Here is a 24,746-nt window from a genome sequence, read left to right on the forward strand (position 1 = left end):
GCCCTGTACATAGAGTAAGCTACATAGGAAATGTGTCCTCACAGGTGAACGACCCTTTTAAGCCTTATATGATTTTAAGATCTCATTATATGTGTTATAGATCTCCCTGATCCCGGCACAGTCCGTTCTCCATGTGGTGTCTCTGGGTAATATGACCGGCACTACAGATGGAGTGTTTTCTGAGGAGGTCGATATGCTGCTCGATGCATTGGTCATACGGCAGACCCTCTTATCAGATACGTTTTATTGGCGGTTACCAGAGCAGTTCCTTGGCGATAAGGTTAGTAAAACGCCTCAATGGGTAAATCCTCAAAAATGTGTCTTACTTCTATATAAAACATATCATTTTTAGATTTACTTTTTGCAGTATATGTTGATTTTCATCTTTCTTTCTGATCATGTATTTGGGAACATTTGACATTTTATATAAATGTAATATTTGCATATTGTTTTGCCTTGTGACAGCTGACGGCCTATGGAGGGTCAATGACGTATGTTATCACATATTATGCACTTGCTGACTCTGGTCCTTCAGATTTGGAGCCTCACATTATAATGGGCGGCGGACACCTCAAGAAGCTGACTATTTATATGAATAAACCGAGTCCTGCTATTGGGATTAGGAGCGAGATGATAATCCACATGAGGGAGGTAAGAACTATGTATAATGTGACTTCTAAGTGCAGTCATTTATCAGGATTATCTAAAGAAGCGTCCCAGGTACCCCACTGTTAGACAGCAGAGGCTAGTGACTAAGGGGGTATCTAGAAATCCCAAAAAGTGTTATCCTGTGTAAATAGTGAAGCATTATCATACAGTGCAGGTATTGGAGGGCTGGAATTAGTTTTCTGGTTGCATCGTGGTTGAATTTCATGAAGCATAAACACTTTTTAAACAACATTAATGCAAATCATCGAACAGTAGAAAGTATTATTCTTTTCTTGCCTCAACCCTGATACGCTCGGACATGGGTAAGTCCGGTGAATGTCACAGCATATAAATTCAATGGGATGGATAGGGAGAGAGGAATGGGACACCTCCTGACACCAACCTGTGCCTGTTCCTAAGCTCCCCTAATGCCCTATGCGGGTCCTTCCGCTCGGTGCCATCACGTGCCTAGTCTCTGATAGACACATTAATATACTCTGGCTAGTGCACTGACTGGCAGTGACGCTAGTCTCACCACTGCAGATAGTAAAACACAGAGGAAGTGACAAACACGGGAAACACAAAGAAAAATGCAGCAGAGAAAATGGCACCAGGAATCTGCACTCCCACAGCAGCAACACCACCGAAACAGGAGAGTTCCAAAGCCCTAGATGGTATGCATAGAAGAAATCTATAACCGCTGATGGGTCATGTGAATATTTAAAGGAAGGTGCGAGTGGTTACCAATCAACATCAACAGCTTAAAAGAACTGCCAGCGAGAGACTGACATTAACTCTTGCTGAATCAAAAGGAAAAATATGAAATCCGAGTGCATTCCTATGTTTTACACACACCCATAGACTTGTATGGGTAAGGCTACTTTCACACTTCCGTCTTCTGGGCTCCGTCACAATCCGTCATTATGGGCAAAAAACGCATCCTGCAAATGTGCTTGCAGGATGCGTTTTTTGCACATAGACTTTTATTAGCGACGGATCGCAATGGATGGACAAACGTCGCATCCATCGTGTGATGGATCCGTCGTGTTTTGGTGGACGCGACACACAAAAAAAGTTCAATGTAACATTTTTTTGGGCGACGTGTCCACCATTTTCGACCGCGCATGCGCAGCCAAAACTCCGCCCCTTCCTCCCCGCTCATTACAATGAGCAGCGGATGCGTTGTAAAACTGCATCTGCTGCCCACGTTGTGCTAAATTTAGCACAACGTCCGTCGATACGTCGGGCCGACAGTTTGCAACGGCCCTGTACCGACGGAAGTGTGAAAGTAGCCTAAGTGTAATGTGATTTGTGGAGTCACTTGCAGCATGCTGCGATTTTTTTCCTCATGTCGAATCGGCATGAGAAAAAAATAGCAAATATGCATTACCCCACATCAGATTGCACTTGGCCGTGCTATATGCCAAGGTGAGCAAACCCTAAGGCCACATTCACACGTTCAGTATTTGGTCAGTATTGCACATCAGTATGTGTAAGCCAAACCCAGGAGTGGGAACGAAATGCAGAAATGGTGACTTGTTTCTGTTATACTTTTCCTCTGATTGTTCCACTCCTGGTTTTGGCTTACAAATGCTGATGTGAAATACTGACCCAGTAAACGTGGCCTAAGTGCCATTTACAGAAAACTGCATGCAGAACTTACCAGCTCATTAATCTCCTCCTAGGTCTAGTTTTATGGCCACAGGGGAACTTGAGTTTCCATGTTCTAGTGATAAGTCCGGGTCCTTGTGAAGAGGTCCACACAGATCTAATAATTATCACCTATCCACTGAATAGGTGTGTTAGGTGTCGAGTTCCTGCAGCTGCACAGGGGAAATCTCAAACCATGTCTGCTGCGGTCTCCCATTCTTCGCCAGCCGCAGTGGAACCTGCTCAGCGGAGACGTAGGTCACAGCGCCTGGCTCGGACAGATACTGTATGTTTGGTTACTGCTGCCCTTCCAGGTTCAGCCGTTATAACCAGTACTGTTCAGCGGCGAGCAGGCGCTCCTGGGACTAAGTCCTGCTTTTCTCCTCTGAGCATGCCCAAGGGAAGACCTATCATTGGAGGTCGGGGGTCACACGCTCAGGTCCTGTAGCAGCTCCTATTGGTCCATTAGGAAGGTCCTGGATCGCTATAACAATAAAAGGTTTGCATGGCCACACGGCCATGCGCTAGTATCATTTGTGTTTGGCTGTTGCCAGTGGATACTTTACCACTCAGTTTATATGTGGTGTGAGTCTGTTTAGCTTTGGTGCTGTACACTCAGGTATGCAGCTAGCGTCAGTGGGGACAATTAGCCTTGGCTTAGCATCTGGTTCCTTCTTGTGTGTGGTTAGCACAGAAGAGTTCCAGAGCAAGCACAACCCTAGTTAGGGTATTATTCTCTGTGTACAGCGCGACTCTGTGAGGCAACAGAGCTCGTTTCCATTTCACACGGGGTGAAGTTTAACCCACGTGTGAGCTCAGTGTCCATCCACCATTACTTTGCAGCAGGTATCTCTGCACGATGGACCCCGGGCTGCGAACGCACCTCGTATCAATCTCTCTATTACATAATAGCCCTAACAAGGTGACACCTATTAAAATGTACCTACACTTTTAGTCATTACCAAATCCAGTGGAAGCAACTTTACAGTTGAGAGAGTAAAGTAATAATTTTGTGACATCGCTCCTACCAGCCAAACCAGAGGCCCATCTGTAAGCAGTGCTGTCTACACATGCAAATGGGCCTCTGGTTTTGCTGGTAGGAGGTAAAGTACTTTGCAAGTTTTTTCCCAAGGAACATTTTCTTGAAAATAAGTCTTGATACAGCGTTGTATCTCTTTAATGAGAGGCAGCATCTGAACTGACCCTTGTGACAAAATTATTCTTCATTTTACCCTAAGCAGGGGCCCTGTGATCTCTGCTGACTCTGCAAAAAGACTGATATATGGCAACAGTTATAGGGACCATTCACCTCCATATATAAAGATCTAATTCCCCCTCATGCTCTTTTTTTTCTGGAATAAATTCATTTAGTTTTGATAGTTATGTTATCCATATCTCCTATTAATTTAGATGCCCTTCTTTGAACTCTCCTTAGCTCCCTATACTCAGGATGCAGTTGAACTAGTGATTTTTTTAAGGGGTAAAACAAAAGCCATGTCTTTCCTAATACAGGACAGTATGTTGTTGGCATTTGCATGTTCTTCTATTAGTAAATAATACAATATGCATCTGATCTGTGTTGTACATACAAAATAAGGGTCTGTGCACACGTATTTGGCGCAAAAATATCTGCACCATTACTGCATTTCTTGGCTGGAAAAACGCAGCAACAAAAATGCGCATTTTTTACTTTTATTTTTAGTGCAGATTTTTCTCTTCTCCTTAATATGGGTGAAATCTGCAGCCAAAATGCTGAAAGGATTGACATGCTGATGTTTGCGTTATTATGACTTTTTTTTCCCAATGGTGATCATCACAGAAGTCATAGATCATAACTGTTTCATTCTCACATATTTTGCTGCAGGATAATTGGAAATATCATAACTCTGTGTCCGAACATTCAGTTTCAAGAAGGGATTTCATGTCTGTTCTAAGCAACATTGATTACATTCTTATTAAGGCATCATATGGCTATGGAGTACAACAGAGCAGGTAAGTCTGTGATACAGTATTGTGATAAACGTCTCTATATGCTATAACACTTCATATAACCATAGCACTACAAATGTGGCAAAATCTCCATGTTTTGAAAATTGTATTCCTGATGGTGTATTCTGTAGATAATCCCAATGAGTTGTGATACGTTCTAAGGATGAAAGCCATTTTTTAATGAAAAGCGTATTCTCACATGAATTATTAAATAGTTTTAGTTAGTTACCAGCATGAAAATAAACATGTTTCTTATTGACTTGCTTTCTCTATCTGTTCTCTTAAAATAATAGCTTAATAATAGCTTTTATCTTACATGGTGTACAGCTTGTTGCCAGGGAACTATGCCACCAGACTATGATGCACAGCAGCTACATTCCAGTAGAGGAGTTAACTCCTAACATCCCAGTCAGCTCTCTCCAGCCCACTGATTTCTATACAGCTGTTAGTACCTTTCTCCCCACCCTCTTAGCTCCTGAATAGTGTTGAGCGATACCGTCCGATACTTGAAAGTATCGGTATCGGATAGTATCGGCCGATACCCGAAAAGTATCGGATATCGCCGATACTGATACCCGATACCAATACAAGTCAATGGGACACCAAGTATCGGAAGGTATCCTGATGGTTCCCAGGGTCTGAAGGAGAGGAAACTCTCCTTCAGGCCCTGGGATCCATATTAATGTGTAAAATAAAGAATTAAAATAAAAAATATTGATATAATTACCTCTCCGGAGGCCCTTGGACATCACCGCTGGTAACCGGCAGGCTTCTTTGTTTAAAATGAGCGCGTTTAGGACCTGAGAATGACGTCGCGGCTCCTGATTGGTCGCGTGCCGCTCATGTGACCGCCACGCGACCAATCAGAAGCCGCGACGTCATTCTCAGGTCCTAAACTCCTCATTCTAGGAATTTAGGACCTGAGAATGACGTCGCGGCTTCTGATTGGTCGCGTGGCGGTCACATGAGCGGCACGCGACCAATCAGAAGCCGTGACGTCATGGAAGTCCCTAAACGCGCTCATTTTAAACAAAGAAGGCTGCCGGTTACCAGCGGTGATGTCCAGGGGCCTCCGGAGAGGTGAGTATATTTTTTATTTTAATTCTTTATTTTACACATTAATATGGATCTGATACCGATTCCCGATATCGCAAAAATATCGGAACTCGGTATCGGAATTCCGATACCGCAAATATCGGCCGATACCCGATATTTGCGGTATCGGAATGCTCAACACTACTCCTGAACAAGGTGTTCTTATCAGGTTCGCAGAATTCAGTCTCCAGCACCCATCATAGGCAGCTTCCAATTTGGCTCTTTTAATCACAGCTCTCACTTTTCTGAGCCATATGCTTGTTCAAACGCTATATAAATATAATGATAGTGTAGAACAATGTAGGCTTCAGGCAAACCACTCACAGACAATTAATGTGTTGTAGCAGAATGAAGCTCCTGACCAGAACTGTCACTTAAGGTACCGTCACACTAAACGATATCGCTAGCGATCCGTGACGTTGCAGCGTCCTGGCTAGCGATATCGTTCAGTTTGACACGCAGCAGCGATCAGAATCCTGCTGTGATGTCGTTGGTCGCTGCAGAAAGTCCAGAACTTTATTTTGTCGCTGGACTTCCTGCTGACATCGCTGAATCGGCGTGTGTGACACCGACCCAGCAATGTCTTCGCTGGTAACCAGGGTAAACATCGGGTTACTAAGCGCAGGGCTCCGCTTAGTAACCCGATGTTTACCCTGGTTACCATCCTAAAAGTAAAAAAACAAACGCTTCATACTTGCCTTCCGCTGTCTGTCTCCGGCGCTGTGCTTTCCTGCACTCACTGTGAGCACAGCGGCCGGAAAGCAGATCGGTGACGTCACCGCTCTGCTTTCCGGCCGCTGTGCTCACAGTCAGTGCAGAGAAGCAGAGCGCCGGGGACAGACAGCGAAAGGTAAGTATGAAGCGTTTGTTTTTTTTACTTTTAGGATGGTAACCAGGGTAAACATCGGGTTACTAAGCGCGGCCCTGCGCTTAGTAACCCGATGTTTACCCTGGTTACCGGCATCGTTGGTCGCTGGAGAGCGGTCTGTGTGACAGCTCTCCAGTGACCAAACAGCGACGCTGCAGCGATCCGGATCGTTGTCGGTATCGCTGCAGCGTCGCTTAGTGTGACGATACCTTTAGGCTGGTTTCACATTTGCATCTGTGTGTGCAGCGTTTGATCCGCATGCTTCATGCATACATATATTTAACATGAATAATAGGAGTACACAAGGAGCATATAGGTAGTAAAATAGTAATAGTATTTATTGAATAATCGTTAAAAAAGTGCAATCAATATACATAATATGTACTAAAAGACAGTACTCAAGGATGAAAGTAGTGAGTGGGTATCCCCCCGGTGTGCACCATCTATGGAGCCGACATGCAACCCAAAGGGTGAAAGAGATTTGCTGCATAAAGAACCATGTCACGTTTATCCATATGAAATGCCAACCAGCTTGAGATGACAAGTAAATGAAAAGCAGCTCTTACCAATACGGCACCAGGACAGGGCACACCGGACAGGATCCACGATTATTCAATAAATACTATTACTATTTTACTACCTATATGCTCCTTGTGTACTCCTATTATTTCTGGCTTTTGTGGAGTTGATTCTCTTTTTTGGTGAGGGGCTGTGTGGCACTACTAAGGCTACGTTCACATTTGCGTTGTGCGCCGCTGCGTCGGCGACGCAACGCACAACGCAAATAAAAATGCACCAAAACGCACGCAAAAACGCTGTGTTTTGCGACGCATGCGTCGTTTTTGCCGAAATTTGGACGCAAGAAAAATGCAACTTGTTGCGTTTTCTGCGCCCGACGCTTGCGGCAAAAAAAATGCATGCGTCGCACAACGCAGCACAACGCATGTCCATGCGTCCCCCATGTTAAATATAGGGGCGCATGACGCATGCATCGCCGCAACATTGCCCGACGCAAACACGCAAAACACTAATGTGAACGTAGCCTTAGTGCTTGATCTCCCCCTAGGTATCTAGTGTGTTGCCTGGTTCTGGTATCATATATTTAACATGGTGTACGCATGGACATGCGTTTGCGTGTGTTCGCAAAAATGTGCATTACTGTCTATGGGAACGCATGTGTATGCATGTCCTTGTGCATGTGCACTTCGGACTTCGCATGTCCAGGAACTGTTTTGAGACACGCCCATTGAGACATGCCCTCCTGGAAATATCGAACGCATGCGCATAAAAATGCAAACGCAGGCAAAAAACGTATACAAACGCGTGCAAATGCAGCGTTTTTTTGCCGTCATGCGTAAGCTGATGCTTATAAAAAACGCAGCGTAAACATGCGATTGCATGCGTTTTGGCATATGCAGATGATGCGCTACGCACATATACGCAAATATGAACTTAGCCTTAAGCAGTAGTGCTTGACCCCAAGCAACAAGGAAGTGGGGAGACTGAATAGCTCTGAGCTGCTCAAGAGACAACTTGAGAATACCGTTGTAATGTGCTATTAATAGAAAATATGCATTTAATACAAATATAAGGTTATTAAAATCTGTAATTATTAGCCCTTCTACATGCCTGCGTGTGAATGTAAGTATCACAGCCATGGGGCAAAACATACAATGCTAACCCTGTGCTTTATGACTACTGGGATTTAGGCTGTATCCACACACGCAGATTTTCAGCAACTATCTGTTTCATGCAGCGGAACAGAGTAGTTTATGCAGCAAGATCATCCATTTCTGATCCATTCAAATAAAAAGGACAATCAAAGAAGTTTCTACAAATTTGCTCCAGGAGAATATATTAGAATATTATAGAAGGAATGTCACGGAGAGTATAAGTACAGTATATGGGTTTATATATTTAGGAAAACGTATTATTTTCCATTACCGCACAATTCTGTTAAACAGAAAAATCATTTAATGCCATACTTAAAGACTGGACAAAAATACATTTCTATTTGGGGGTCTTTATGCCTGGGGGGAATGTCTTCCTGAATCTGGGGTAGTTTTTATTTTATCCTGTGCCTCTCTATTCCTAAGATTTCACCCCCTCTTATTTGTATGTAAGTCTAGACTTTTTATCCAAGTAGGTATAATCCTCACTTTTTTGTGGGAGATTTTTTGAGGACCAAGCCATTGAGTCATCAAGTAATGTTAGATTTCAGCACTGAAATCTGAACTATTGTTATTGCAGCTCATAATGATGATAATAATAATACTGTAGTAATAATGATAAAAACTATTAATGAAGCACACACTGCAATATATGATTAATAAAAAATAAGTCGTGTTTTTGCACATTTTCTACATTATTGTTGTGAACTGTAAGGCTTTTTTCATACAGCAACTTGAAATCTGAAGCGTATTTTCAGAGCAGAAATCCTACGCTGTGCATTTGCTGTGTGTGCAGCAGATGCCCAGAAAGATTAGACCCATTATCATTTAGAGGGGCTAATCTGAAAAAGTAACATGCTAGTTATTTATATGGTATTTTGTTATGCCACACAAATGAAAACACTCGTGGAAATATCCTAATTTATGCATGGGATTTAGATGGAATTTGACATGGATTTCAGACTTAAACGCTATGCTGAAGTCTATGTGAAGGCTAACATGTACAGAAAGGGCCCTAAATAGTTGACTTTAGATTCAGTTGCTAGTAAGATATATTATTATTATATATTTATATAGCACCATTGATTACATGGTGCTTAACATGAGAAGGGGTTACATACAAGTTACAGATATCACTTACAGTAAACAAACTAACAATGACGGACTGATACAGAGGGGCGAGGACCCTGCCCTTGCGGGCTTACATTCTACAGGATTATGGGGAAGGAGACAGTAGGTTGGGGGTTGTAGGAGCTCCGGTGTTGGTGAGGCGGTAACTCAGGTAGTGGTGAGGAGCCAGTGGGGTCAGTGCAGGCTGTAGGCTTTCCTGAAGAGGTGGGCTTTCAGGTTCCGTCTGAAGGATCCGAATGTGGTTGATAGTCGGACGTATACAGTAGTTACAAACTGTATTGTATTTCATTCTTAATAGGATATCAAACATCTCAATGGACGTTGCAGTGGAAGCAACAGAAATGCATTCTGACCGGGAGGCGGCTCAGCTCATTGAGATCTGTGAATGTCCTCCTGGATATACCGGACTCTCCTGTCAGGTGACTTGTACAACATCTTTTATCACTTGTAGCTTCCCGTAGTGTGAAATGGATCTGATCCACATAAGAACTTTTATCTCTATAATCTCCAGGAGTGTGCGCCCGGTTACTTCAGAGAGATAGTGACAGAAGTGAATGTGCTCAGCTCCCAGCCATTAATTGCCCCCTGCGTACCCTGTCAGTGCAGTAACCACAGCGAGCTTTGTGATCCACATACCGGAGAGTGCATGGTAAGTTCCATGTAGTTACAGTAATGACCTGATATACTAATATTAGTGATGAGTGAACATTCTCGGATAAGGTGCTATCTGAGCATGCTCGTGTGCTACGTGAGTTTATTCAGCGTGCTCAAAAAATATGTTCAAGATCCCGCGGATGCATGTCTCGCGGCTAACAAACAGGCAATTATTGCATGTGTTCCAGCTGTAGAACAGCCACCAGACATGCAGCCGTGGGGCCTTGAACATATTATTCGAGCACACCAAAGACATGCGCTTAGCACCCGAGCATGATACCATTTTATCCGAGCACATTCGCTCATCACTAACTATAATCAATTAAATAGTACATCACTGTTTTCTGCGCTGTATCAGTTAGGATACATTTATTAACAGAGTCTGGCCATATTTAGGACAATCCGGTATTCACAGTGAAATGGATGGTAAACTTCTGACAACGCAAACCCATAAACTTCCCCAGACAACAATGATGGGGTCGATACATCTCAAAGTGTTTAAAGATAGGCTAAAGTTAAAGGGGCAGTGTCACAATCATAATGTATCATCAATTCATGGGTATATATCGTAAGTTGTTGGCCATTGGGTATCCCACAGTTGGAGCTCTTAATCACAAGGAAAGTGAATTTTTTATTTCTTCCTCGGACCGAGTGTTTTTCCCAAAAGTACGTAGATTTGTCAGATATTGAACAGATTATCGGATCAAACTTGCCAAATCAAGCCTATGGAGACGCAAAAAAAATCGAACAGCTCTCGGATGCCATCTGTGTGCTGTTCATTTTATATGGACTTTTTGATTGGAATAACTTGAGAAACCTCCATCAGTTTTTTCATCCAAGAAAAACAGACGAAATTGTGACCGATCTCCAAGGCTGGGGTCACACATGTATAGATTCTCTCATGCGAGAGTTTGGTCACAGTTTAGTGGGATCCTATTGTCTCACATGAGAGAATTGTAGCAAGAGAGGAGACGGTGGAGAACAAAATTTCTCCATCTTCTCCATTCTGTGAGTCCACAGAAATCGAATTACACTAGGATTTCATCGGCTGTCACAGACTTGAATAGGTGAGTGCATCCTATGCATGCTGCAATTTTTTCTGATGCTGAATCAGTAGGAGAAAAAAAACGCTGCCCCATATTGCAACATTGGTCCGAGTGGTCTCCAAAAAAACATTGCATAGCACTCGTCCGATGTATGCGCTCATGTGAGCGAGCGCTAATGGTTAAAATCAACACACTGTTCAAACTCTGATGAAACTCTGATCAAAAAGAAGACCATTTATTGCGTGCAAGAGAATTCACTAACGTGTGAAGGAGGATTAATTTTGCCTCCTGAAAATGTTGTCAAAATGGCTAAAAAAATGATGCAGATTGAATAATAATGTTAGGAAATCTGTCTGTCTTACTGATGCCTATACAGTACTGTGGAATTAATGGCGCTATATAAATGAGTAAAATAAATAAATAAAATAATTAACTGCCTGTGTAGTCATAGTTAGTAAGTGGAAACTTTTACACATTTTCCTTTGTTTTACATTACCATAGTTATTTCATGTTCACTCCTGCTTTGCAGGGTTGCAGAGACCATACTGCAGGACATCATTGCCATATTTGTGCCCCTGGGTATTATGGAAACATAACAGGGTCAATCTCAGATTGCTCGCTGTGTGCTTGCCCTAGGGGAAACTCAAAGAGGTAAGATGGAAGACTCCTAATATATAATGGGGTCTAATATCTGTCTAGTATCATATTACATTTATTGTATCACATGATCTTTTATTTTATGTTTTATTTCCATTTGTAAATTTATCATTCAGAATATATAAAATTTTATTGGAATGTACAAAGGGATTTTCCAGTATTACTAAATGTCTTGTCCATTATTTTATACCTGGTTGGAGCTATATACACATTGAATCCCGTCAAAAACTATCTGATATGAGCGTTTATTGGGGATGCTACTGTAGATACAGAAGTAAACGTTGCCACATTTGACTCTCTGAATTCCTTGTGTATACGGTGCCATATTGCCATATTTTTGGTGTTCTTTCAGTTTTAGTCCAACATGTGTACTAGAAGGAATCAACGGTTTTCGTTGTGATGCCTGTCTGCCAGGATACGAGGGAAGACACTGTGAACAGTATGTATCATCTTATTTAAGTCCTGCAACATTAGTTGGTCATATGTACAAATAAAAATATTAGGCATAGCTGCAATAAATCCAATTTGATTGTGAATCTCATCAGGTAGTTATTCAACAAACTAGGGTCCTGAGTCATTAAAACCAGTGTTCTGGATGTCAATCTTAATGAGGGGTGTACAAGAATGAGATGAGCCAATTCATTAACAGGTGCATGCTACTTAATGAACTTGAACATCTTATGAGTGGCATGCGCCTCCATGTGCCTCCTCAGAAATGTTACTCCAGTCACTAACTAGAGTTACATTTTTGGGGTAGTGTGTTACACCACTTTCAATGAATTTGACAGGCAGAAGTAGCTATGCACCCTCTCTGGTGGTGCTGCCTGAAACTGTCTTGAAAAGACGTAGAATTTTTGTTCAACTCTGCATTGCGGCAAATCTAATTTTCCTCAATTAGTTAATACCTCTTCTTTTACATAATATCATAAACGGAGGTAAGTCCCTTCTCATATTTATTGCTGAAAAAGGTAAGTTAATTTTCGATAAGTCCAAGAGATTGTTTTCACCAGGGGAGTGTACTTCTTCTTCCTGTGGGATGCTGACCAATCATAAGCAGGCAGCAACACTCAGTAGAAAGATGAACACGCCCCCACAATAACTCAGAGAAGGTTTCTCACTGGGTGAGATGTAATGATACAGCTCTGATCAATGTGGGGGGGATAGACAGTGCAGCAGACAATGCTGTGAAAGGAAGGGCCACGATTACACCTCCCCCAGTCTGACTCATGCAAAATTTGGAGCAGCAGATTAGGGCTGCCTGACATTACACATCTCACACACTAAGAAACCTGCTCTTAGCTATGGTGGAGTGTGTTATTCCTTCTCTAGTTTGTTGCTGCCTTCTTATGATTGAGCAACATTATACAGGTGGAAGAAGTACACCCCCCTGTGAAAACCATGTGATAACACCCACTTAAACTTAACGAAAATTAATTAATTAAAGGTCAAATATTTTGATTTCTAATACCTCTTTATGCCAATGCATATTTCTACCTATGGGCACTGCATGTTGTCATGTGAAAGTATGCCAACTTAGCAATAGTACAAAAAGGGACAATAATGTAGATTCAAAAAATAAAAATAAAGCTAATGTCACAGGGTTACTACAACAGAGAGGAGCCAGAAGACCGCAGTGTCTGATTGCTCCTACTCCTGCGCTGAAAAGAAGCACTTTGCCTTCTTTTTAAATGGTGTTTATTTCTTTTGGCAGAACAGGGGTTAATCGGCCATGTTGGAAACTCTGGGAGTATGAGTTCTCAGCTGAGCTTCGCTAGCCACTCCCATCCCCTTTATGATCTGGGTCCTGGTTCAAACCCATGTCAGAGCTAGCTTTTGCTGCATGGCTTGGAGGAGAGCTGTTCATATGAGAAGGAGCTTTGGAGGAGTTATCTGTGACTGTTGTGTGGTTTTTAAGTGTGATAATTCCCTTTCCTCCTCTTACTTTGGTTATTCCCCCGTCCTCCACTGCCTGGTGTATTTCTCTGTTACATGTGAGTGAATATTTATATGCTTGCTATTTTCAGTTACCTTTGTTTGTGTTGCATTGTTCGTCGGGTTTGTGTACTGTGGTGCACATTGATGCCCTTCTACCCTGGGTGGGGGAAGAGAACAGACGGAGGGCTGATTCAGGAGATAAAACAAGGGTGGCAGCCATCTTCACCTTCAGAAGTATCCCGGGGAATAGGGCAAACTTAGCTCTCTAGTGGTAGGGACAGGGAAGGAGCCCCTGGTCTCGGGTCATCCAACAGCTGGGTAGTGACAGCTAATGTATGCATGCCACAAAACAGTATGAAAAAAGTGCAAACAAGTGAGGTTTTATTCAGCAACATTCATGCAAAAATATGACTGAGAAGATGAGAAATCTAAAACTTGTCTGGTCCTTCAACTCAAAAGGGTATTAGAAAGTTAACAATCTATTTAGGAATGCCTTTTGCACTTCTGTGTAACAGTACATTACTTTAATTTATTTGCAGTAATAATTTTGTGTATTAGTGTAAGAGTTTTACATAGACCCTTTAAACATAAGGATATATGATGGTCATTTGGTTCAATCATTTGTTTTTTTGTTGTTCCTCTTAGGTGTTCCCTCGGTTACTTTGGAAATCCTATGGAGCCTGATGGTAGCTGCCATTTATGTGACTGCAATCTAGCAGGTTCATTGAATAATGACTGTGATAGAATAAGTGGCCAATGCTCCTGTAAGCCGGGCGTTACTGGGCGGCTTTGTGATACTTGTGAAGTTAGGCACATTCTTTTAGAGCAACAGTGCATTTGTAAGTGTGTTCTTACCTATTTCATAAAATGACAATTTACCGTAATTTTATAAAATGGTAGATTAAAATTGTTTGACTATTTCAATTTTTTGTAGGAATCTATAGGTAAACATGATATTCCAAATGTCAATATTCCCGCATATACATGAACAAGCAGAAAAAAGAGCGGATATAACCTGGTTGATGCTATACATCTGTTTAAAAAAAATACAAAGTACATTTGGGAGAGATTTATCAAGCTAAATTTGACAGAATTCTATCACAATTTGTGCAAAAAAACAAACAAAACAATTTTCATCACTGAAATCAAATTTATCACGTTCTAAATGCCTGTTGGTTAGCGGTTTCGTATGTTTTGTCTTTGTGTCTTGTGTACCTTACATTTCTGTCCCACACCTCATGGGGTGGGGCTGGGGACAGATCAGGTTTTAACAGGAGCATAGTAAGGTTGGAGACTTGGGTTTTCTACCTTGAAGAGTACTAATTACTAATTTGCTCATTATTATTTCTGACTTGCTTAAAGAAGCTGAACAAATAAATGATGCACAAAATGTTTTAGGTTTAGAGCTCGTGCACACAGCCATATTACGACTACATTTTATACTTAGCTATAGATATAGTAGGGCTGCTATAGACATCCATAAGGCCTCTCTTGTACCTCTGATGGTCTTTGACTTAATTGCTTCTTGAGGAAAATATCTCAGCAATTACTGAATCTGCTGGAGTCTTATTGGACGGCTCCATTTAAAAAGTGTTGTGAATGAACTATCATACAGGCTTTTCCATGTACATACATCTTTACAGGTTAGTAATTGAGTTGTAAAATTTGATATGGTAGCATCCATTTATAAAGAAAATGCTTATGTGACTTATAGATGGTATGAATGTATCTAGTCAGACAGATTCACCTGATTTAAATTCAACTAATTTTACCATGTGCAAGAATGTAATTTTATTTGAGATTATTTCTTGTATCATTTTTGTGTGTATACTTCTATGGATTGCTATTGTTGCATATGGCAAGTCACATACAGCACACGCAAGAATGCTCAAAACAAGCTGTGCGAGGGCCAGTAAAAGTAAAAAGGAAAACTGCAGTTGTTGCCCATATCAAACAATCTCGTTTTAACTACAGTTATATGAAAAAGTTTGGGCACCCCTATTAATCTTAAGCTTAATGTTTTATAAAAATTGTTTTTTTTGCAACAGCTATTTCAGTTTCATATATCTAATAACTGTTGGACACAGTAATGTTTCTGCCTTGAAATGAGGTTTATTGTACTAACAGAAAATGTGCAATCTGCATTCAAACAAAATTTGACAGGTGCATAAGTATGGGCACCCTTATCATTTTCTTGTTTTAAATACTCCTACCTACTTTTTACTGACTTACTAAAGCACTTTTTTTGGTTTTCTAACCTCTGAGCTTTGAACTTCATAGCCAGGTGTATGCAATCATGAGAAAAGCTACTTAAAGTGGCCACTTGCAAGTTGTTCTCCTGTTTGAATCTCCTCTGAAGAGTGGCATCATGGGCTCCTCAAAACAACTGTCTAATGATCTGAAAACAAAGATTATTCAACATAGTTGTTCAGGGGAAGGATACAAAAAGTTGTCTCAGAGATTTAACCTGTCAATTTCCACTGTGAGGAACATAGTAAGGAAATGGAAGAACACAGGTACAGTTCTTGTTAAGGCCAGAAGTGGCAGGCCAAGAAAAACATCAGAAAAGCAGAGAAGACGAATGGTGAGATCAGTCAAGGACAATCCTCAGACCACCTCCAGAGAGCTGCAGCATCAACTTGCTGCAGATGGTGTCACTGTGCATCGGTCAACTATACAACGCACTTTGCACAAGGAGAAGCTGTATGGGAGAGTGATGCGAAAGAAGCCGTTTCTGCAAGCACGCCACAAACAGAGTCGGCTGAGGTATGCAAAAGCACATTTGGAGAAGCCAATTTCTTTTTGGAAGAAGGTCCTGTGGACTGATGAAACCAAGATTGAGTTGTTTAGTCATGCAAAAAGGCGTTATGCATGGTGGCCAAAAAACACAGCATTCCAAGAAAAACACTTGCTACCCACAGTAAAATTTGGTGGAAGTTCCATCATGCTTTGGGGCTGTGTGGCCAATGCCGGCGCCGGGAATCTTGTTTTTTTTAATTTAAATAGATTTTTATTAACAATAAACGAAAAACATCACATTCTCATCCACATTTCAATATGTTACATACACCTTTTCTTAATTTTAAGAAACCCCAACATACCCACAACAACCCTCCCCCCCCCCACAGGACAGCTCATCCCCAATCTAAACTCCCCTGAGGCCGCCAATGCCTCAAGTAGTTCTCGCCTATCAGAAGCCTATAGTTCCCAACTTCTATTACTCCTCATCCCAACTCAAGCCATGGAGACCACATTTTATTAAACATTTCTATTTTCCCCCGTCTCTTGTAAACCCCTTTTTCCAGCTTTAGACCGTGTTGTACATATTGAAGAAATTCCCTCCTCGCAGATGGTTCTACCTTTATCCATTTCCGTGCTATCACTTTCCGAGCCATATATAGTAACCTAGCAATTGCAATCTTCCAGGTGTTGTCCACTCCTATTTCATCCACATATCCCAACAAACATATTATCGGATCTCTCAGGACTCTACATTTATACGCTCCTTCCACCTGACTCAAAACCACCACCCAAAAAGCGGCCAGTCTAGGACACGTCCACATCATATGATATATTCCTGCATTCTCACTCCCACACCTCGGGCATTCAGAGTCGACACGCAACCCCGCTCTGTGTAACACTTCCGGAGATTTATATACTCTGTGCAAAATATAGAGCTGCGACAGCCTATACGGCTCACTCAATGAAAATCGTGGAACCCACTCCAGCACCGATTCCCAGGTTTCATTCTCCACCAGACCCAAGTCCCTCTCCCACTTAGCTCTTGCCTTTATAGGAAAATCTAACAGATACGTGTGCATAAGGTCCTTATATAGGGTGGAAATAACTCCCCTTGTAGTCCCGTCACCACACACATACTCCAATACTATGTCCTCCTGAATCCTGATGTCAGCACTCTTATTTTGAGCTCCAAAAGCATGTCTCATCTGTGCATACTGATATTCCCCAGTGGGCCTCAGACCAAACTCTGCCTGTAATTGGGAAAAGGATTTTAACACTCGTTGTTGGACTATCTGGTATACAAAGCAAATTCCTTTAGTCTGCCACTCTATCAGACCTCTCAGAGCCGCAAATTCCTTTAAGTTGTTGTTAGTCCATATCGGTGTAAATTTGGTTAACCCTGTAATTCCCCGAATCTGCCTCAGTCTGTTCCACAATTTACGTATCAGAAACAGGGTTGGATATAGTTTCCCCAATGCTCCCAAGGAGCCGTCCTCCAAACATTGTATCACCGGGCGTCGGCCTGTCACCCCTTCCATCAGGTGTTGTACTGCACTGGATGACGCCTCCCGCGCCCAGCCCTTCAAATGCTGACTCTGGGCTGCAAGAAAGTATATTTCAGGGTTGGGCAAAGCCAAACCACCATCTTCCTTGGGTCGCTGAAGCGTCTCCAGGCTAATACGTGGGTATTGTCTCCCCCATGTCAAGCTTCTAAAGAGGGCATTAATCTGTCGGAATTTCCCCCGCGGGATCCAAATTGGCGCGTTATGTAAAACGTATAGAATTTTAGGCATCAGGACCATTTTAATAAGATTAACCCTACCAACCACCGACAAATGTAACTTATTCCAAGCATCTACTTTTGCCTTGAGCACCCCCATAGCAGGAGTCAGATTCCTATGTAAGAACTCCGCGATTGGAACCGAAATCCATATCCCAAGGTATTTAAAATGAGATACCACCTTAAGCCGCTCATCACCCACAGTCTCACTCACATTCTCTCCTACGCCATCCACCCTAAACAGAACCGATTTGCCCCAGTTAATTGTTAGCCTCGATACGGAACCAAATCTTTCAACAATTTCAATGGCCCCTCTCAGTGAATCATCCGGATCAGCCAGGAACAGCAAAACGTCATCTGAATATAACGCTATCTTTTCCTCAACTTCCCCATACCTAAACCCAGGGACCCCATCAGATTGTCGAATCTTGGCGGCAAGAGGTTCCACAGCCAAAGCAAACAAGAGAGGCGAAAGCGGACATCCCTGCCTAGTGCCTGTAGCCAACTTTATAGGCTGAGACAATTCCCCGTTCACTCTGATTCTGGCCGTCGGTAATGAATACAACAGCTGAATCCAAGCCACAAACTACGGGAATCTTGTTAAAGTTGAGGGATACATGGATTCCTCTCAGTATCAGCAGATTCTTGACAATAATGTTCATGAATCAGTGACAAAGTTGAAGTTACGCAGGGGATGGATCTTTCAGCAAGACAATGATCCAAAACACCGCTCCAAATCTACTCAGGCATTCATGCAGAGGAACAGTTACACTGTTCTGGAATGGCCATCCCAGTCCCCAGACCTGAATATCATTGAACATCTGTGGGATCATTTGCAGAGGGCTGTCCATGCTAGGCGACCATCAAACTTAACTGAACTGGAATTGTTTTGTAAAGAGGAATGGTCAAAAATACCTTCATCCAAGATCCAGGAACTCATTAAAAGCTACAGGAAGCGACTACAGGCTGTTATTTTTGCAAAAGGAGGATCTACTAAATATTAATGCCACTTTTCTGGTGGGGTGCCCATACTTATGCACCTGTCAAATTTTGTTTGAATGCAGATTGCACAAAATTTCTGTTAGTACAATAAACCTCATTTCAAGGCAGAAACATTACTGTGTCCAACAGTTATTAGATATATGAAATTGAAATAGTTGTTGCAAAAAAAAACAATTTTTATAAAACATTAAGCTTAAGATTAATAGGGGTGCCCAAACTTTTTCATATAACTGTACATTCCTCAACATTGAAATTGCAATGCCTAGAAGGAAAAGCCATGGAAAGTTTCAAAACAGTTTCCTTTACTCAGTTTCAAGTGTAAGTGCAATGCACAGAAATAAAATGCACTTATACACCTTGGCATGCTATCAATGAGGTTATTAATGGTTGTCTGAGGAATGTTCTGCCACCATGTATGCATTTCAGGCACACAAATCATCAAGGTCCGCTGCTGGCATTTTCCTTTGCAATTGCTAATTTATTCATCATCGAGTGCCACAGACTGGAATATACTCACATGAATTCTTTGGCATGCTTTCAGTGAGGTTATCAATAGTTCCCTAAAGAATGTTCTGCCACGCTGAATGCACCTGGGCACACAAATCATCAAGATCTGCTTCTGGCAGCTCCCTTTGTAATTGCCATCCAATGACATCCCGGATTTGTTCAATGTGAGTCAAGTTTGGAGACGCTGCAGGACATGGTAGGACATATAGACATATGCTCACAGTTGGGCAGGCAGCTTGCAGCTTGGCATCTTGTTGGCTCTATGTACACTTTCACATTTCCTCGTGAAGGCATCTTCACGGCTTTGTGCACGTGGTCTTGAGCTATCATTGCATCTAAGATAAAAGCGAGACTCATCAATGAATAAGATAGACCTTTGTTCCAGTCTTCATTGCCGTTCTGCTCTGCACCATATTAGCCTTTGAGACCGGTGGCGTATAGTCAATGGAACATCTGTAGAGGGGCGATGCTTGTAGCACAATGTTGCGCAAATTCCTTCTTATGTTTTCTGTAGACACTTCTTTGATGCGTTAAGTTTGGTATGTGATGTCCAGTTTCACTTGCAGCACAGAATTGATCACTACGCATCATTCTTCAAATCTAACTAGACTATGCGAGTAACGCCATGAAGAGGCCTTCACAAGGCATCATCATACTTGTCTTACTCTCGGGATTATGGTGTGAGGTGGCATAATGTATATAAGCCGGACCCCTCTAATCTTCAATCCACATACACTAACAGCTTGATATTGCATTGATTTGGCAGCGGAATCATTGGTACCGCTATTTCTCTAAAGTATCTCAGGAGCCATGCCAGGCTTGTTGCTACTGCTACTGTGAGCAGCCTGTATGGCCTAAATGTGGAACCATGCCCTGCCGCCTTTTTCAACTTATTTCTCATTGAACAGATATGAGATTTCAATGATCTGAAAATGCAAAGGCAGATGCCAGCAGCAGATATTTATGATTTGCAAGCCCAAGTGTACTAACATTCCCGAGACAACCATTAATAACCTCATTGTTATCCGCCAATGCGTGTAAGTGCGGGGCTTTCTGCATGTGACGCTCAAATTCAATAATGAATAAATCAAGATTCTTTGACAATGTTGTTTCCATTTTTTTATTTGCATATCATTAACTTGTCATTCGATCTTCTCTTCATGACTTTTCCTTCTTGGTGTTGTAATTTCAATGTTGAAGAGTGAACAAAGCTACAGACAGATTGGTTTCCAGGGGCCACAGCTCCCATGTTCCTTTACGCCAGTTTCAATGTATCTTTCCCACTAAGCACAGGGAAGACACTAAAGCTGCTCATTTCATAAAAGAATTAGTAGACATCACCTGTATGTAGCAGCTATAAAGGAGATATAACTACATTTTCCCTGGATGTTACTTGCCAATTCTGTTTTCCTCTTTTTACACTGTGTCCCTTAGCCTGTGATGATGACTGCACGGGGCCACTACTAGATGATCTGGATGTCCTACATCGGGTTATTTCCACTCTAAACTTCACTGGAATCGTTGCGGTGCCCCATGGGTTCATGTCAAATATGGAAAACATGACGACATATCTCAAGGTATAGATTGCCTTCCTAATCCCTTTTTTTAATGTGAATAATAAATATGAGAATTTTTTTAAATATTTTCTATAGCATACAGCCACTCAGTGCCAACCATCTATTGACAGTCAGTGGGGCCAGCGGTCAGACCCCTGTAAGTAGGATGGCTCTTGTAGTCAGCATGCGGTAACACATTTTAATGTATTAGAATTCTACACTTACCCTTAGAGAATTGATCGATTGGATCTTCATTGTACAATTTGTAGTGACAATAACTTGCCCATGCAACTGCCCCAGCATTGAGGGCAGAAATTGGCTGCAGCCGTCATATAGATTGTTGAGCACATCATCGCTGCAAGATTGACTGATAGGGAGCAACGGCAGTAAAAGAATGTGGCATTTATTAAGTGTGTAATTGCCTTTTATTATATTAAATTAACTGCCATGACCCATTTTTTTTTTCTGATACAAGTAGATTTCTTTAAAGGGAATCTCTCCCGTTTTTGCTACCACATCTGAAAGCAACATAATGTAGGGAGAGAGACCCTGTTTCCAGTGATGTATCACTTACTTTGCTGGGTGTTGTATTTTTTTTTATGAAATCCTTGTTTTATCTGCTGTGGATCTGCCAGTTCTCTGAATGCTGAGCTCTGTATAACACCGCCCACATCACTGATTCACGGTTCTCTGAGTACACTGCATAGACAGAAAGCTGCCAATCAGTGATGGAGAATTTTGTAGGCCATTATATATATATTTTTTTTTATTTTTAGACTCTATTACAATTTTTGTGGTAATTGTTTATTCGCAGCAGAAGATTTAGCCTCCTGACACCTTGCGCCACTCTTTTACATTTTACATTATTAGCTTTCAGCCTACTTTGGCTGAATAATTCAAAAGATTTCACAATGTGATACTTTCACGCCAAATTAAAGGAATTCTGTTCCTAGATCTATATCTAAAGGGTTTATGTACCTGTATCTATACATAAATGGTTTTGCCAGTTTTTGGTTCTGGAGATATAAAAGTAAGGTAAAGTAGTAATCATGTGAGACGGTATGCCTCTCTCCACATCATATCCCTAACCTGAAATGTACAGGGGAACAATAGATGACAGCTTTAGTTCCAGTATCCCTTTAAAACATTGTACATTTCTTTTCTTTCTTAGCTTTTGTTTTCTCTAATGACGTACATATAGGGGCATAATAGAAAGTTATAATTTCTGGTTAGTTTTTAGTTGCTCTAAATCACAGAAATATTGATATTCTCCTCAATCACTTTGTCAAGAAATGTAATTAAGCCCCATAGATGTTCCGTGGATGATGATGTCCAGATGGAACTAGCTATCAGAAATTTAATTTGTGATATTTATGATGGCAAAGTCGCTGCTTAAATTGGATTTTCAAGAGGAGGCAGTTAAGAGCTCTGTATGCTATGTTTTAATCAAGTCTTGTTTCTGAGAGTATACTGTTTAGAACTGCCAAAGGCTACAAGGAAATATCATTTTAATATATACTGCGATTTACTGTTGGATAAAGCAGCATTGAAACTATCAACAGGAGAATACAAATGTATGAAGGATAATACACAAACATGCTCATGAGAAAATAAAAATGTATCTAAAAAACTTCTTATTAGAATATACACTTAAATAAGCCCTGTGATTTCTTGTACACACTTTAAAGAAGCAGTTCCATAAAAGTTTGTATCCTCTTAATGTATTGCAATCGTCATATCATATAGCACTGTGTACTTACAATTGCTCATTTTGCCTTTCTACCCAGCTAATTATTCTCTTTTTTCATAAGGTCTATGGCATTCAGTGATTAAAAACTGACTAACTGACTAGATTAATCCTTCTAAGCTTTATGTTGAAACAGGGTATCTCTTTTCCCCCATGAGTCATCATTAGAACCACAATTCTACATAACTGCAAAGTCCCTGACAGGCCAACTCTACTTTATTTTCAACTGCTGACTCAGCTGCTCCACTCCTTCCAGTGAAATAGACTTGATGAATTCTTGACTCTTGCAGTGAAAAGAGACTTCCTCTTTCTACACAGAGCTTAGAAGGATTCTGCTAGTCTGTTTTTAATCACTTGATGTCTTAGACCTATTGGAAAACAGAAGAATTATTTGAGTAGAAGGGCAAAATGAGCAATTGTACGTGCACAGCGCTATGTAATATGATTGCAGTATATTAATATAAAAATTTTGATAGGAGAAGTGCTTCTTTAAGGCTAGAGTTGAACACGATCACCGCCAAGTTCCTAAGCCTTTACACTCCTGCAAAGGGTTTTTACAGCCATATGACATTGATGACCTATTTATGCCACTGCTGTGTACTGAAGATCAGCTCCTATTTTCTTGAATAGGAGTTAATGTCCTGTATTCGGCAGTGGCCAATACGCTGTCACAACTCGGTTGGCAGGTGACCAGGGACCAGGGGCTCTACCCTGTCCCTGACAATAGGGGGTACCCTATCTAGCCCTATTCCCCTGGTTACTTCCGAAGGTGAAGATGCAGGGGCAACCAACCTTGCCTTATCTCCTGTATCTGCCCTAAGTCTGTACCCTTCCCCCACCTAGGGAAGAGGGGAGCAACCATGCACCGCAGTACACCAACCAGACAACAAGGTAACACTACCAAGGGAAACTGGAAATACCAGGCATACAAATATTCACTCACATGTAACAGAGGAATGCAGCGGGGAGCGGAGGATGAGGAAAAAACAAAGTAAGAGGATGAAAGAATTATCACACTTACAAACCCAAGCAACAGTCACAGATAAATCCACAAAACTCCTCATATAACCATCAAACGACTCTCCTCCAAGCCATGCAGCATAAGCTAGCTCTGACGATGTGAGTCAGTCAGGACCCAGATTACGGTATATAGGGGATAGGAATGGCTAGGTATATAGGGGATAAGAATGGCTAACCGAGCTCAGCTGAGAGCTCCGACTCCCAGAGCTCCCAACATGGGTGATTAACCCCTGTTCTGCCAAAATAATTTAACACCATTTAAAAAGAAGTGCTTTTCAGCACAGGAGTAGGAACAATCAGAGGCTGCGGCCTTCTGGCTCTTCTCTGTTGCGGTAACCCCGTAACATACACATTGCTATGTAAGTCAGCTCCGTCCAGTGTTCACATCTGGCTGCCAGTAGAGCAAATAATAGAAGACCAGTGGGTAGGCTGCGTCTCTAACCTCCGCATGATTGGACAACCACTTTAAATATCCCATATCGTACTATTCTTCTAATCTTCATATAATTTTATGCCACAAGTTGATATGTATTTTTACAGCAGAAATCCAATATTGACACTATTTTTTTTTCATAGATGAGCTGTGGGTCTGCAGCAGATTCACATACAGTGGGGCAAAAAAGTATTTAGTCAGTCAGCAATAGTGCAAGTTCCACCACTTAAAAAGATGAGAGGCGTCTGTAATTTACATCATAGGTAGACCTCAACTATGGGAGACAAACTGAGAAAAAAAATCCAGAAAATCACATTGTCTGTTTTTTTAACATTTTATTTGCATATTATGGTGGAAAATAAGTATTTGGTCAGAAACAAAATTTCATCTCAATACTTTGTAATATATCCTTTGTTGGCAATGACAGAGGTCAAACGTTTTCTGTAAGTCTTCACAAGGTTGCCACACACTGTTGTTGGTATGTTGGCCCATTCCTCCATGCAGATCTCCTCTAGAGCAGTGATGTTTTTGGCTTTTCGCTTGGCAACACGGACTTTTAACTCCCTCCAAAGGTTTTCTATAGGGTTGAGATCTGGAGACTGGCTAGGCCACTCCA

At 41.5% G+C, this 24,746-nt stretch overlaps 1 protein-coding gene across 1 annotated transcript in view; it reads left to right on the top strand.

Annotated features, from left to right (window-relative positions):
• Nucleotides 1–24,746, top strand: part of LAMA1 (laminin subunit alpha 1) — a 219,718-nt gene that overhangs the window by 129,002 nt on the left and 65,970 nt on the right. The window contains exons 25-33 of the mRNA XM_069731077.1: nucleotides 101–280; nucleotides 466–651; nucleotides 4,163–4,290; nucleotides 9,350–9,470; nucleotides 9,563–9,700; nucleotides 11,281–11,402; nucleotides 11,761–11,847; nucleotides 13,989–14,182; nucleotides 20,809–20,951. Of these exons, the coding sequence (XP_069587178.1) occupies nucleotides 101–280; nucleotides 466–651; nucleotides 4,163–4,290; nucleotides 9,350–9,470; nucleotides 9,563–9,700; nucleotides 11,281–11,402; nucleotides 11,761–11,847; nucleotides 13,989–14,182; nucleotides 20,809–20,951 (1,299 nt within the window). The remainder of the gene's footprint in view (nucleotides 1–100; nucleotides 281–465; nucleotides 652–4,162; nucleotides 4,291–9,349; nucleotides 9,471–9,562; nucleotides 9,701–11,280; nucleotides 11,403–11,760; nucleotides 11,848–13,988; nucleotides 14,183–20,808; nucleotides 20,952–24,746) is intronic.

The sequence above is a fragment of the Ranitomeya imitator genome, chromosome 6 (genome assembly GCF_032444005.1).
Source record: "Ranitomeya imitator isolate aRanImi1 chromosome 6, aRanImi1.pri, whole genome shotgun sequence".
In the NCBI taxonomy this organism is placed as follows: domain Eukaryota; kingdom Metazoa; phylum Chordata; class Amphibia; order Anura; family Dendrobatidae; genus Ranitomeya; species Ranitomeya imitator.